General features: G+C 35.5%; 1 protein-coding gene across 9 annotated transcripts in view; it reads right to left on the reverse strand.

The window, feature by feature from the left end:
• cyc (basic helix-loop-helix ARNT-like protein cyc) overlaps positions 1-17081 on the reverse strand; it is a 542159-nt gene that overhangs the window by 40073 nt on the left and 485005 nt on the right. For all 9 annotated transcript variants that reach the window (XM_069828076.1, XM_069828072.1, XM_069828074.1 and 6 more), the window contains one exon: positions 5634-5705. In XM_069828076.1, the coding sequence (XP_069684177.1) occupies positions 5634-5705 (72 nt within the window). The remainder of the gene's footprint in view (positions 1-5633; positions 5706-17081) is intronic.

Here is a 17081-nt window from a genome sequence, read left to right on the forward strand (position 1 = left end):
ACTGCCGAAATTCATAATGACTTTAGTACTAGGTATCCCGATGTGCCGTTGCCAACTCGGTAACATAAGCCAAATTAAATATAATATTTGAAACAATGAGAAGAGTTGCGGATGCACAGAGATCGTTTGGGCACACACCGCTGATAATGAATAAATATATTTTTTTATTTAGGAAGAAACTCTTTCAGCTTTCTCAACTACGGGACTGCCTCATTGGACAAAGCATAACTAACACAGAGCGAAACAAGAAGTGAAATTAAAAGACAAGAACAGGAAAGAGAAAGATAGGAAACAAACAAAAAGTTAAATTAAGAACAGAAAACATAACAAAATAATATAATAAATATAGTAAAGAAACAGATTAAACGTCCAAAGAAATATTCTTTCTTGTTAAGACACAAAGTACAGATGATATTTTAAAATAGAAAACTTTTCTCTGACGACAGCTAGGGAAACATCACGAATGAAGTCATTGTTTAACCGGAACTTCTTGCAGAAACTGACAAAGAGGCGAGGTATTGTGCCCCTGGCTCAACCATTAGACCTGCAAATTCAATGGAGATGAGGTGATATTTTCCCAAATAGTATGGAATTGTGGACTCATAAATCTGCATGTTTCTGCATGGACATCAGCGGGCTGTTGCTCCTGTGCCTCGAACCTGACTGCCAGGTCGATCATGTAAGCGGATGTGGAATGGCAAACATCTGAATTCGCCGACAGGATTCCTCTTGAGAGATGCCATGGACTTCTTCGTGTACAATGAGTCCTTTCTTCATTAAGGCTTTGACAATCGTAGATCTGATTCTGTAACGTCTAGAGTTGCGCAGTGTCTCGCTGAAAGGACAGGAACCCAAAACGTGGTCGAGAGTTTCAATCTCACAATAGTAGTTTTCGTCTTGGGACCTTCCTGGTACAGCACATAGCAGACAAGCATTAGCTGTCAGATGCAAAAACACCTAACCAGTCAACAAAGAAGACGCCTGTACAATTAGGGGAATCCTGAAGGAGCCTACACATAATCCGAAGTTGCTTGACGCACAGTACGAAGACGATTACGCAAGACGAAAGGAATCCTGTGAGTTATTTGTAATCTGTAACAAAACAGACCCAAATTTCTGGCAGTCAATGTTATACATAATGAAGCACATTTCTGACTTAACGGACGTGTGTGCTTATTGGTAAGGCACAAATTCTCATGAAGTAATTGAAGAAGAGCTAAATGTTTGGTGTTTCTTCTAAAAGAACGTCAAAAATCGGATTAATAGGACCTTTTCTTTAAGGAATTATTACTTTAGCAATTTACTTACAGATACTGTAAGATTTTGTGTTACCTGAGCTGGTAAACAATTCCAACAATTCATTTTATGCTTTAACAAGATGGCAACAAGATGGATCTCCTACCCACTTAGGATTATAAGCTCGCAGTTTTTTAATAAACATTTCAGGAGCGGATCGGATGACGTGGGACTATCGATTGGCCATCACATGGGTGTTACACGATGCCATTTGATTTTTCTATACGGGGGATTGTTCAGAATAGTTTATTTTCCTCATCGCTAACAAATTTACGTGACCTGAAAGTATAAATTGGTAATCATTTTATCTCATGAATGAAGATAAATCTCTATTGCCACGTATTTGTGAGTCGATTGTAATTTGTAATGTACTGAAAACAAGGGAAGACAATTTGAACAATGTGAATCACACAAGTGAAATAGGGTAAGTTACAAATTTGAAATAAATTACTGTGCAACGGGAAACTGACTTACGCGACACTCTATATAGGATATATAGGATGTTTAAAAATACGGGGCATAATTTCAGGTATGTATTTCCCACAATATAGACAATCAAAATAGTTCATTACAACATGTGTCCGGAAATGCTTCATTTCCGAATTATGCCCTTCACAACATTGAAATTCACCGGAACGTTTTTCTTTCCGCAGGTCGTTGTCATTACAGAAGATGTTCAAAATGTCCACCTCCTGCTTGAATACAGACCTCACATCGATGTCTCATTGACCAGCGAACACGATCCCAAACTCCAGGAGTATTGCGTATGTCCTCAGAACATGCCACAATTCGATTCCAAACCAGGAGAGTTAAATTTTCCATACTCGCACAGACGATAATGGAGACTAACAAATGTCTTCCGATCTGGACATTGTCGCTGTGGGTAGCTCTCCTGGTACAAACGACGAGCCAGCGCAGCATTGCCGTCCGCCTTACCGTACATGAAGTGTATCTCTGCCAGCTCTTGATTTGAATACATGTCGCACAGTCTAACGCCTACACAACACTGAATGTAACCTTCGCCTCGGAATGAACTGTCACAGTGCCCTCTTAATGTCTCCTTTGACGGCAACGACCTGCGGAAAGAAAAACGTTCCGGTGAATTTCAATGTTGTGAAGGCCATAACTCGGAAATAAAGCATTTCCGGACACATGTTGTAATGAACTATTTTGATTGTCTACATGTGGGAAATACATACCTGAAATTATGCCCCGTATTTTTGAAACACCCTGTATTACTTTTTTTCATTTTAGTAGGTTATTTTACGACGCTTTATCAACAGCTCAGATTATTTAGCGTCCGAATGAGATGAAGGTGATAATGCTGGTGAAATGAGTCCGGGGTCCAATACCGAAAGTTACCCAGCATTTGCTCATATTGGGTTGAGGGAAAAACCTCAACCAGGTAACTTGCCCCGACCGGGAATCGAACCCGGGCCACTCGGTTTCGCGGCCAGAAGCGTTAACCGTTACTCCACATGTGGACTATATATTATTACTTAGTAATGAAACGCAGTACAAAATTCTGACTACATAATATTTTAGTTGGTGGGTTGGTTTCCAATGCCGAACACTTACTTAGCAACTAAGTCACAGGATTTTCTCGATGGATCTAAGCTTAGTTGATACCCACATTCTATTCCTGCATCTCGTAATATACTTTGACAACAGTTATTAAACACAGAATGTTTTCGAACAGTGAAAGTTTTCATTCGGAATATTTACATTTTTCGCTCTAAATGAAAGGGAAAGCAATGGGGGATTATTAAGAAGTAGGCTTACAGCTGTCACATTTTCCATTTATAATGCAGTATACAAAAGCCCACCTCCGTCTTCAAGTAGTAAAAATAACAATAATAACTTATGTAAGGCGAGTATGAAGGTCGTTAGACTAAAAAAAAAATATATTTTTTGGGATTTTTTTATATTCACATGTGTTTCATTAATGTCAGTTTACTACAAGTATTTTTTAAATTTTTTTTTTGTAACTGCATGAGCCTTTTTTGTGCTCGTGAGTTGACTACAAGTAGGCTATTTTTAATATATTTTTTTATTTTGTAACTGCACGAGCCTTTTTGTGCTCGTGAGTTGACTACAAGCAGGCTATTTTTTATATTATTTTATTTTGTAACTGCACGAGACTTTTTTGTGCTCGTGAGTTGATTACAAGTAGGCTTTTTTATATTTTTTTTTATTTTGTAACTGTACGAGCATTTTTTGTACTCGTGAGTTGACTACAAGCAGGGTATTTTTTATATATTTTATTTTGTAACTGCACGAGCCCTTTTTGTGCTCGTGAGTTGACTACAAGTAGGCTATTTTTTATGTATTTTTCTATTTTGTAACTGCAAGAGCCTTTTTTGTGCTCGTGAGTTGACTACAAGTAGGCTATTTTTTATATATTTTTCTATTTTGTAACTGCACGAGCCTTTTTTCTTGTGCTCGTGAGTTGACTACTAGTAGGCTATTTTTTATATATTTTTTTATTTTGTAACTGCATGAGCCTTTTTTTTGTGCTCGTGAGTTGACTACAAGTAGGCTATTTTTATATATTTTTTTATTTTGTAACTGCACGAGACTTTTTTGTGCTCGTGAGTTGACTACAAGTAGGCTATTTTTTATATTCTTTTATTTTGTAACTGCACTAGCCTTTTTGTGCTCGTGAGTTGACTACAAACAGGCTATTTTTTATTTTTTTTTATTTTGTAACTGTACGAGCCTTTTTTGTGCTCGTAAGTTGAATATAAGTAGGCTATTTTTTATATATTTTTTATTTTGTAACTGCACGAGACTTTTTTTGTGCTCGTGAGTTGACTACAAGTAGGCTATTTTTTATATTTTTTTATTTTGTAACTGCACGAGACTTTTTTGTGCTCGTGAGTTGACTACAAGTAGGCTATTTTTTATATTCTTTTATTTTGTAACTGCACGAGCCTTTTTGTGCTCGTGAGTTGAATACAAGCAGGCTATTTTTTATATATTTTTTCATTTTGTAACTGCATGAGCCTTTTCGTGCTCGTGAGTTGACTACAAGCAGGCTATTTTTTATATTCTTTTATTTTGTAACTGCACGAGCCTATTTGTGCTCGTGAGTTGACTACAAGTAGACTATTTTTTATTTTATTTTGTAACTGCACGAGCCTTTTTGTGCTCGTAAGTTGACAAATAGGCTATTTTTTATTTATTTTTTATTTTGTAACTGTACGAGCCTTTTTTGTGCTCGTAAGTTGACAAATAGGCTATTTTTTATTTTGTAACTGCACGAGCCCTTTTTTGTGCTCGTGAGTTGACTACAAGTAGACTATTTTTTATTTTATTTTGTAACTGCACGAGCCTTTTTGTGCTCGTAAGTTGACAAATAGGCTATTTTTTATTTATTTTTTATTTTGTAACTGCATGAGCCCTTTTTTGTGCTCGTGAGTTGACTACAAGTAGGCTATTTTTATATATATTTTATTTTGTAACTGCACGAGCCTTTTTTGTGCTCGTGAGTTGACTACAAGTAGGCTATTTTTTATATATATATATTTTTTATTTTGTAACTGCACGAGCCTTTTTTATGCTCGTGAGTTGACTACAAGTATGCAATTATATATATATATATATATATATATATATATATATATATATATTCTGTAACTGCAAGAGCCTTTTTTTGTGTTCGTGAGTACTTATTCAGTCAAAATTTAATAGCTCAGGATCTATTCGCTCTAGGAGATTGTGGTTTGCCTTAAATTACAGTGACTATTTCACTTATGTTGTCATCCTACTTCCTACTAATAATAGTAAAGAATGCCTCAGATTCCAGCCGGGATTCTTCAGAAAATTCTAAAAATATCTATGATCGTCAGTGAACAAAGTTTAGAGTAGCCTGCTACTGGATACAAGTAAAATGGAATCGTCTCTGCGTAGTTGATCTCTTACACTCTGTTCGTATAATATTAATACTCGATATCTCTAAGATTCTTTAAGCCTGAATCAGTCAATAAACGCTTGTTTATTTATAATCACGTAATCCACAAAAATAAGAAGAGTTCAAGGACTAGCGAAGTAAAGATACGCAATGAGTCGGTGAAGATACGTCAGTACGAAATGAAACACAATTGGAGGGATAATTTTTTATATTGATACGGCGGAAAATGAATGAATGAAAAACTGAATAATTATGCTGTTTCTGATAGCGTCCAACGTCATATCGAATGAAAACAAAAACACATACGTTAGACGATTAAAAACTCTTCAGTGGCTACAGAACTTGTTTATGAATCCAAGTATTGAGGATTCAAAAACAGCCGATGGCAATGGAATTTTAGCAGGAAATAATGAAAAAATCTTACCTCTTATTGTCCTCAGTGGTTCGCACAGACTTGGCATCATCTCCATTGTCGTCCTCTAGGTCACTGCCTCTGCTGCAAAAATTAGAAAAAAGTGCTGTAAAATCCTGTATTTTCATTCGAAGGAGTTAAACATAAGTACACATTGCTAGACGGAGAAGTAGAGACATGACAGAAATGAAATTTGATACTGCATAAAGGTGTATGGAAGCGTCTTTATTGGAAGGCTTCTTGATGGGATTGGCGCTCCTAGATGTTCATATCTTATTTTTCCAGAAACGGTAACAAACAAAAAAGAAGACATAACTTAGCTGCTAGTAAACATATTTTGAACTGGTTTTTGGTAAGATGATAATGAAGCAATGATTATCTTCACCATCACCATCACCATCACCATCACCATCACCATCACCATCACCATCACCATCACCATCACCATCACCATCATCATCATCATTACCATTAGCAGACACCAGATTTGCTCTTAAAACGCTCTTCCACAATGCAACTTAAATTACATGAGCTTTTAAGTTTCGCAAAGGAAGTTGCGCTTCTCGTTTATACACAAGCCAATAATAGCACGAAATTTACAATTGTGTTAACTGAGCAACTTGAAAGAGGGCACGGTTACAAACAAATTGCATTTGATGTTTACATGTTATTAGTTGCGCCGTCCTTTTTTTTTCTCTGGTAGTAGGTACCTATACTGAAAACAATAGAAGATTTCGGAGGTATTTATAAATCTACTGTAAGTTTATTATTATTATTATTATTATTATTATTATTATTATTATTACACATTATACAGACAATCTTACTATGAAATGCTAGGGCCTGTTTTATAATCACTCTACTAATATTAAGACCTACTAGAGTTATAAAAATGGTTTCATTATTTTAATGAATTCTGTTTCATAAACATTCCACACAACTTATAAAATACGCACACTAATATTATTAGTTCAATAGTCAGCTGATTCTGTATGGTGTAAAATCGCGGATGGCCATGCATGGTTTAGTTTGGTTGCAATGTGTTTTGGAGTATAATTTTTATATCCAACATTTGAGGTTAAGTCTGACAAATATACTGAAATAGGCGGTGTTGGTCCTCTACAGTCTTTTATGATATTCTGTCTGTTATCGAAGAACAAAGATGTTTCTTAATGAAGATTCTCCACAAGCGTCGGCTATTTTAACTGCAATAATATAATCACACAGCAGCGATCGTCTTCTTTTCTTTCCTAGCAGTAATACCAATCGCATTCCACTATAGTTTAACTTAACCGAAACTCTGTAATATGGCGCTTTGTGTTAAACTCTCAATTAGGTTTTACTTACGGCTAGGTTTAACTTAATCTTTAGATTAATCGTATTTCTGTAGTGTTTGGTCAGAACATGATAAGTAAAAAAAAAAACCTGTTTTGAGATACAAACATTTTTATATTCACTTTTCCATTAACAATCAGAATTCTAGTTTACATACAAATGTGAATGAAAATAACACAGACTAGGACACTGTTTAATAAATATACTATATATAAAATATATAATATTGTAATAATTATATAAATACTAGTGGCTTGTGCAGCAAATGCTGCAAACTAAGTTCATTAGACGTTCAAATAAACATTTTTCAGATTTATTTTCAACGAAGAATACCATACATTCGGAAAGTTATTTGCTTCCATAACAGTGAAAGATACTCTCTCGAGCCAGTACTGAAGAGAACCACGCATATAAATATCTACACCACACCGCCATTAAATATATGAAAAAGACCCAACCCCACTTGATTAATAATTATAAAAATATTTGATTTTTAATAATATTATTATCTTACGTAAGTTTTATAGCTTTCAGTAACATATACTATATATACTATATAGCCGCCACTCAGTAAAATATAGAAATCAAAATCTAATTTAAGTTATTCTCTACATCTACTTATATAACCCCAAAACGTTTCACTTTCATATCATCAATATAGCATTAATATGTATAATTAATGAAAAATAGTCACATCATGGCATTAACTACAATAATATTTCATTTCTAATGGTAATAATGTCATCAAACCACCTCAAGTTTTGTAGTTTTTAATATCCAATACACAGCTGTACCCAGGAAATTACACACCACAGAATAGAACCTGTAAATTATTTTTAGTGGCCTTCGTGTAATATTGTTTACTGTAATATGTGTTTTGTTTGATTCTGGAATATAACATGGCTGACTTGATGCTCTCTTCGCTTCTTCTTTACAAAAAAGCGAAGGGTATATCAAGTCGGCCGTGAATGCTATTAGCTAGTTCTCAAAACTGACGACAGATGGATTTTGGAAAATAGGAAAATTATGTTTAAAAATTGACATTTCACTGAAAACTACTATTTTTCCGAAAAACTTTGAGTTCCAAGCTTCAAAATGAGGGGTCATTTATTAAAATCCGTCCAGCCGTTTTCCCGTAATTTCCATTACCAGTTCAAATTATATATATATATATATAATATAGATATTACATTTTGTAATCTGTAGTCTTACTAAAGGCTATGCTACTGAAGCTAAATCACAGCTGTGAGCAGTATGGGATGAAGATAAATGCAAATAAGATGAAGAGTATAGACACAGGCAGAAGAATACAGAAAAATAAACTTGCGAAATCTAAATGAGGCAGTAGCAGGAGTAGCTGCCAGGAAGTCAAAAGGAGGACAGCAATGGCAAAGGAAACTTTTAATAGAAAAAGGAGCTTCTTCTGTGGACCTCTAGAAAAAAGAACTAAGGAAGAGACTAGTGAAGTGCTTTGTATGGAGTGTGGCATTGTATGGGTGCAGAAACATGGATATTATGACGAAGCGAACAGAAGCATTTGAAATGTGGATATTGAGAAGAATGGAACGCGTGAAGTGGACAGACAGAATAAGAAATGAAGCTGTGTTGGAACGAGTGGGTGAAGAAAGAATGATGCTGGAACTGATCAGGAAGAGGAAAAGGAATTGGTTGGGTCACTGGCTGAGAAGAAACTGCCTACTGAAGGATGTACTGGAAGGAATGCTGAACGGGAGAAGAGTTCGGGTTAGAAAAAGGTATCCGATGATAGACTGGATCATATCAGGATACAAAGAGGAAGACAGAAAATAGGAAAGACTGGAGAAAGCTGGGTTTTGCGGTGAAAGACCTACCCTTAGGCAGAACACTAAATGAATGCAATTTTAAAGGCATGTTGGGTCCGATAGGTATAGTATAAATATCAAATATGTGTAGGTTTACTACAGTCAAATTACTTATCAATAGTACACACGTTGAACCTTTATGATATTACATGAAATGGTATTTAAAAGTTTTTGACAAACATTTTCGCCATAACCATGGCATCTTCAGGTCATATTAAAAGAGAACACAATAAGACATGATGAACATTTAAAATATTTAGGTTAAGACAATCGTTAAAAAGTTAAAAAAACTGGTGTGGTAGGTATTTTTAATGGCATATCTTCAAACTACCTACCACACCAGTTTTTAAACTTTTTAACAATTGTCTTTACCTGAATATTTTAAGTCTTCATCATGTGTTATTGTGTTCTCCTTTAATATGACCTGAAGATGCCACGAAAACGTTTGTTAAAAACTTTTAAATACCATTTCATGTAATATCATAATGGTTCAACGTGTGTACTATTGATAAATAATTTGACTGTAATAAACCTACACATATTTGATATTTATAACTAAATGAATGAATGAATGAATGAGTCTTTGTAATTCTGAATAATTCTCAATTTTAATCAGTGGCGGCTCGTCATAAAATATTATGTGTGTTCACAATTTTGTGTTGCAAAATCGAAGAGAATTTGAAATCATGCGTTTTTAGCCTAATATGAAATGTCATGATTCCAATGTTTCACTGTCGAAAAAAGCGTATATAAATTCAAAACAACATATAATAATAATAATAATAATAATAATAATGAAACCTAGTCTTTTTATTTCCAATTTTTCCTGGAAAACCAGTTTACCCAGTTCTTTACTCTTCAAAATTACTTGAACAGAGTTCATTGTTTACGTTTGTTAAAAATTAATACATAAAACAATTTACAAAAGCGTGTGTTCAGTAACATACTGCATTTTGATTCATAACACACTGATACACTATAGCCTATACCAGTACTGTAATCTAATTCGCATAGATTGATTATTATAAATACATGCCAGTAAATATTATTCTTAAATAATATACACCACCATATAGATATTTAAATTCATACCACCATCACATTCAGCCAGCACGTCTTTGAAAGCCAAACTATGCTATATGCCGACACTGAAGTATAGTAATTCACAAACTACACTCTCGTAGCAGCACTGTACACACATCCACATAAAGTAAACGTTCCGACAGTGAGATGCTGACATCTGCAGGCTAAAATACAGACTTATTAAATTTTCTCCTCGAGATATAGCACGTAAACGATAGGCATCGATGCACCTGACATCTGTAGGATAGATTCACTGTTCACTTAATGCTTTGTGCTCTTGACGAGTCATAAGCGGCCAGCGAAAGACAATTTCCTCCCGCGCATGCGTGAAATTTCTGTAACCTTCTTGAAAAGAGCACGGCTTGTACGTAAACGGATGTTGCCAAGTTTACATAAGAAGTTTATGCAAGATGCGGGAAGTTTAAAATACTCGATCCTGATATTATACATCCCCACTACGCCAATACGGTATTAAATAATAAAACTAGTCGTGGATTAATGGAAACAAGGTGTTCACGTGCTCTTGTGCTCTTATTGACGCACCGCCACTGATTTTAATTCTAATTTATTCTTTGTAATTATGAATAAAAGAAAAATAAAATAAACTAAAAAATATATATACACATGGTCATGCTTTTCTATAGCTTCTAAGATAGTGTAGACAGCATGAAATGGCCATTCTGGAGTTATCATGCTCTAATCAAACACCACAGACGAAAATGTTCTTCGTCTGTCCAGGAGACTTTGTCGAGCTAATGAAGAACTACTTTCCTCCACTAAAAAACGAATCCACAACTTTCGTCTCAGTCAATGTCTGTACTTGTACAAACAATTTGGGATATGAATTATTGGACTATCAAAACGAACAAGAATGGGAGAATTCGCACGCAAGGGCTGCTGTTACAAATAACTACAGGGCTTCTCTTCTTCAGTTAAGAACTCGAAACTTGGAGCAAAGCGAGGAAATTCGCGACACTTGGGTTGTTTCTTAGTGCAAAAGTTACAGGTTAAGTCAATATCTGATGAAGCCAGACAATACCCAGACTATTTAATATACCAACCACAACATCTGAGAGTTCTGGCGATGTGAAAGCACCCCCTTACGTCACACGATTAGGGCTGTCTTTGAGCAAACGCGTACACATGCCTGATAGGGGAGAGAGAGGTCTCAGCTGTAATTACTAACCAATTACCTTCAAAAGCACATCAACACGAAATGAAGGGCATTTGACCGGCTTCCTCCTGTGTGTTAACTTGATGGGAGAAATGACATGAATACATTCCGAAGTTATACATTTGAATCGCCTTTACGTAAGCTTTTCTTATTACGTAAGTCTAATTATGTTACGCAACATTACTCCTGTACTCCCTGCAAATATAATTTAAGAATACTCAATACTTGGCGTTTTATTTGTTCAGTTAGTTTCCATCAATTTGTAGATTTGTTGTAATATGTTATTACACTTTGGCTTCAAACATCTCGTCACTTTGGAAACTGCCACCACAGTCTCTGCTAAATATCTCACCCTGGACGATTTTTGCTTCTATCACATCAAATTCGAGAAGTATTGGAGTGTAAGACACGAATTACAGAGTGACTCGCTAATTGGTCTATTTGATAGGACTTAAAGAATTCTATAATTTCGGATGTGTGAGAGACCTCCGATCAGCCTGAATTTATGTACAATAGTGGCAAAAAAAAAAAAAAAAAAACCGGACCGACCCTTGTAGCTGATTTCAGAGTCTTGTTTACTCAGAGCACGATAAACTGGTAACCACGACTTTCGTGGTTCGAATCCTGCCTGAGAAGGAAACTTTTTTTTGTTCCTTATTCAAATTTATTCCCAATACTATTCGATTACAGCGATATTTTACTACTTATTTAACTTATTATCCTCAGAACATGAATTTTACCAGCAATCGGAAAGTGAATGAATGAATGAATGAATGAATGAATGAATGAATGAATGAATGTTAGCCATGATGTCCCATGTTGGGCACAGGCCTCCTGTGATGGGGTTAGAACCCCCTCGACAGGGATGGCTCAAGTGTACTCGCTTGGTGAGCCAATCCAAGCGAGCTTGTCGTGTATACTACTTTTGTGACATGGTTAATAACCCTGTTTAACTTTAACTAGTCTCAGCACTCTGTTCTTTGTCCATTTTCTTTTTCTTGCACTACACACATTATACTGACACTGGCACTTTGACAAACACTGTTTGCTATTTACACTATTTAACTGACACTTTCTCAACACTGACTTTACTATTTACAAAACTTATCTTACATTTTCACTAATACTGACTTTACTATTTACAATATATTAACACTGATTACGTTATCTATTTACAATGACCTTCCCCAGTTCTTTCCACAAAACTCTGTTCTTTGCTGTCCTCGACCATTGTTTCCCCGCCTCTTGGTAAACATGTCAGACCATCTGAGCCGTGGTCTTCCCTGTCCTCTCTTTCCGACGTAGGGGTCCCACATCGTGACTGCATGGGTCCATCTTGTCTGATGTAGTCTCGCCACATGTCCCCCCACCCAGGTCCACTTCGTTGCCGTGGCTCGTTCTGCTGCGTCAGTAGTGTTCGTCAGTCTTTGTAGTGTTTCGTTAGTAATTCTGTCATTGGGAATAAATTTGAATAAGGAATAAAAAAAAAAGTTTCCTTCCCAGGCAAGATTCGAACCACGAAAGTCTTAGTTACCAATATATCTTGCTTTGGAGTGAATAACGCTCTGAAACCAGCTACAAGGGTCGGTCCGTTTTTTTGTCACTACTGTACAGTAGAGCGTCTCGTTTAGGCACAGTGAAAACGTAAACAAAGTGCAGGTAACGTGTGGGGGGGAGAACGAGCTGTACGATAAACAAGAGGGATGCACAAGGTTTTAGTTACAACATTTATGTTATGTTTTATTTAACGACGCTCGCAACTGCAGAGGTTATATCAGCGTCGCCGGATGTGCCGGAATTTTGTCATGCAGGAGTTCTTTTAAATGCTAGTAAATCTACTGACATGAGATTGTCGCATTTAAGCACTCTTAAATGCCATCGACCTGGTCCGGGATCGAACCGCAACATTAGGCATAGAAGACCAGCGCTATACCAACTCGCCAACCAGGTCGACTACAACATTTATAGCGGAGCATTAATTGAAATTATATTTTCCGAAAACACACAAAATAAAAGAACACAAATTGCATAACGTTATCATATACACATTGTAACAAACAAGCATTTGTAATGTTGAAAAAATTCAATATAACAAATACAAATTTGCTACTTATATGATGTTGGTTTAAAGCATCATTTTTTACGGTCATGTATTTCATTTTCTGTATGACTAACATAATATCACCGTCTTCTGTGGCCGAATTAACAAAACTGCAGTATATTGATCTGAAGTGACAACACTATTTCCTAAACATAATTATCCCTTCTCAAAGTTCAATTTATTCAGGTACAGTACAGAAGATGGTGATATTATGTTAGTCGTACAGAGAATGAAATTCATGGCCGTAAGAAATGCTGCTTGAAAGCAACATCATGATTTGTTATATTGAATTATTTCAACACTACAATTCCTTGTTTGTTAAACTGTATATATAATAACGTTATGCAATTTGCGTTTTTTTTTTTTTTTTTTTTTTTTTTTGGAAAATATAATTTCAATTAATGCTCCGCCATAAATGTTGTCACTAAAACCTTGTGCATCCCTCGCGTTTATCGTACGGCTCTTCCTCCTTCCACATGTTACCTGCACTTTGTTTATGTTCTCATTGTGCCTAAACGAGACGCTCTACTGTATTCCTTGTGGCCTAGATTTTAGCTTTAGTGTCATATATGACTCACTGTGTCAGGAATAATTTTAAACTCTAAAGACCCATTCACGATGAAAATTAAACATAACCGTAACATAAACACAGAAGTTTGCGCCCAGGCTACCAAATGGGATCATTCACAATGATTCATATAAGCATTGACATAAACATTACCTTAAGACGTTAACATGAAAGTTTGCAAACTCCAAACTTTCATGCTTATGCTTACGTGATTTGCAAACAGAACACAATCGTGGAGCGCTGAAGTATACGACAAGATATGAGGAAATGGCGTCGTTGTTTCCATGGTTACCAAGTATGTTTGCGGTTATGTTTATGTTCCCATCGTGAATGACGGTATGACTTCTTGATTTTACAGTAACGTTTATATTCTTAAGTTAACGCTTACGTTATGTTTAATTTTTATTGTGAATGAGCCTTAAGAACCAATTGCATAAAACTATCCTTAACCCTAGCATCACGAAGGTTGGGAAAAACTGCCCACCCTTTTATTATCTAAATTTGCTTTTGCAATAAATGATATCTGACAGATTTCACCCTCCTATTTGTCTCTAACACAGTAAAGTGTAAGTGTACACATTTATTCTGTTTTAGATTTGAAATATAACAGACTAATAATTGAAGTATTTGTTGGTGGGCAGATCTTACCCACCCTTGGTATTTCATGTGACCTATTTTTTTTTTTAAACTTTTCATGTTTGAATTCTGTTGAAACTGTTTTCAAGCTATTGAAGTCGCTGATTGTTTCAGTTCTTCACTTTACCAGTTTCTTTCAGTGTGGAAGCTAGAGCACGAGTGTCCAAACGCCTATAGAACAAGGAGATATTGCACATCAAGCATGCTCTGCTAAGGTCAATAAGGAGAAGAAAATGCTCCACTTTGATATTGTCATTTATAGACACACGGGCTTCCTTCCTCGATGGCGTACAATAATAATAAGAAGTAGATAACTTAGTTGCAGTGTGCAAGAAGGTCAAAAGCTAAATCGCGTGTTGATTAGAGAGATGCCGTCGGCGCCCCGGGGCTTCAAGGGCGGCATTTCTGTTTTCTATTCTTAATACCTTATTACAGTAACCAATAACATCGCGGACAAGGCTGCGGCGAAATCTCACGTCCGGGTGGACTTGACGAGTATTAATGGTATCAGGTGTAACAAGCGCATTCTTACAGAGGACTCGGATTTGTAACCTTTGAAGCTTCACACGTTAAGCCGAATTCAGTGCATCTCAAGTTCGCAATTATCAATATCACGAACAAGGTGAAGACTGGGTTGATTGCATTGTAAAAACTTTTCCATAAATGCGCACCACATGCTGCTTGATCGTCCAGGGTGTCTTCCGCGTCTGGGCTGGTTTTTGGATCTAAAGTTTGGAAAGGTATTACTAGCAATTCGTTGTAAATGCTGTATTTTTCTGAGATTTTAATTTATTTTTATTTTTTATTATGCTCGACCATGCCGAAATGTAGTAATTATACACCTGGTAGCAGCCCTTTAATGGACCTCATTAAAGTACACCTATTCATTAAAGCTCAGGTGTTCCACCAATCAGAAAACACCATTGTGTGTCCACACCTGTGGAGTAACGGTCAGCGCGTCTGGCCGCGAAACCAGGTGGCCCGGGTTCGAATCCCGGTCGGGGCAAGTTACCTGGTTGAGGTTTTTTCTGAGTTTTCCCTCAACCCAATACGAGCAAATGCTGGGTAACTTTCGGTGCTGGACCCCGGACTCATTTCACCGGCATTGTCACCTTCATATCATTCAGACGCTAAGTAACCTAGATGTTGATACAGCGTCGTTAAATAACCCAATAAAATAAAAACACCATTGTAGCAATATGAAAGCGCAAGTAGTAACTTTCGGTGCTGGACCCCGGACTCATTTCACCGGCATTATCACCTTCATATCATTCAGACGCTAAATAACCTAGATGTTGATACAGCGTCGTACAATAACCCAATAAAATAAAAACACCATTGTAGCAATATGAAAGCGCAAGTAGAGGAAGCGCAAAGAAAGCTTGCACATTTGACTGATACGCAGAGAACGATATTCGGTCCTCGTGCCGCCATGCTCGTTACAGGGCTGCTATGAATCACCTAATGCTGATTACAGGGCGCATTCGAAAGCGCGGTCTTGAGCTGTGCAGAGCGGGTAGAAGCTAGCGTTTGCGTTGCATATTCTGCGTTTTACCCCTGATATCAGGAGTTTTATGTAGTTCAAAGTGTGTTTGTTAAATAACAGATTTCTATATAACATTCTATGTACTTAACAATGCCCCCCCCGTTTCGCTCTAAATTAGGAAGTGCTAATAAAACGTTACACAGTCAAACTAGGGAATTATTTATAACGTTCATAAATTTATGAAAAACGAAACAGGCTCCACTCGTAACATGAGGAGTAAATACAGATTAAAATAAACCGACCCTAGTACCCTAGTTATTGGAACATTTTAATAAAATCTCACAGTATTAGTGTTTTATTATAACGTCAAATATCAATTATTGCACGATTACATATTTCTTATAACATCTTTATCATTTCATTCAGTGATTTTATATGTAAAAAATCGTGCTTCTGTATGTTCAACAATTACATATTTCTTATAACATCTTTTTCATTTCATTAATTGATTTTATATGTAAAAAATCGTGCTTCTGTATGTTCAACAATTACATATTTCTTATAACATCTTTTTCATTTCATTAATTGGTTTTATATGTAAAAAATCGTGCTTCTGTATGTTCAACAATTACATATTTCTTATAACATATTTTTCATTTCATTAATTGGTTTTATATGTAAAAAATCGTGCTTCTGTATGTTCAACAATTACATATTTCTTATAACATCTTTTTCATTTCATTAATTGGTTTTATATGTAAAAAATCGTGCTTCTGTATGTTCAACAATTACATATTTCTTATAACATCTTTTTCATTTCATTAATTAGTTTTATATGTAAAAAATCGTGCTTCTGTATGTTCAACAATTACATATTTCTTATGACTTTTTTTTCATTTCATTAATTGATTTTATATGTAAAAAATCGTGCTTCTGTATGTTCAACAATTACATATTTCTTATAACATCTTTTTCATTTCATTAATTGATTTTATATGTAAAAAATCGTGCTTCTGTATGTTCAACAATTACATATTTCTTATAACATCTTTTTCATTTCGTTAATTGATTTTATATGTAAAAAATCGTGCTTCTGTATGTTCAACAATTACATATTTCTTATAACATCTTTTTCATTTCATTAATTGGTTTTATATGTAAAAAATCGTGCTTCTGTATGTTCAACAATTACATATTTCTTATAACATCTTTTTCATTTCATTAATTGATTTTATA

Source organism: Periplaneta americana, chromosome 6 (genome assembly GCF_040183065.1).
Source record: "Periplaneta americana isolate PAMFEO1 chromosome 6, P.americana_PAMFEO1_priV1, whole genome shotgun sequence".
In the NCBI taxonomy this organism is placed as follows: domain Eukaryota; kingdom Metazoa; phylum Arthropoda; class Insecta; order Blattodea; family Blattidae; genus Periplaneta; species Periplaneta americana.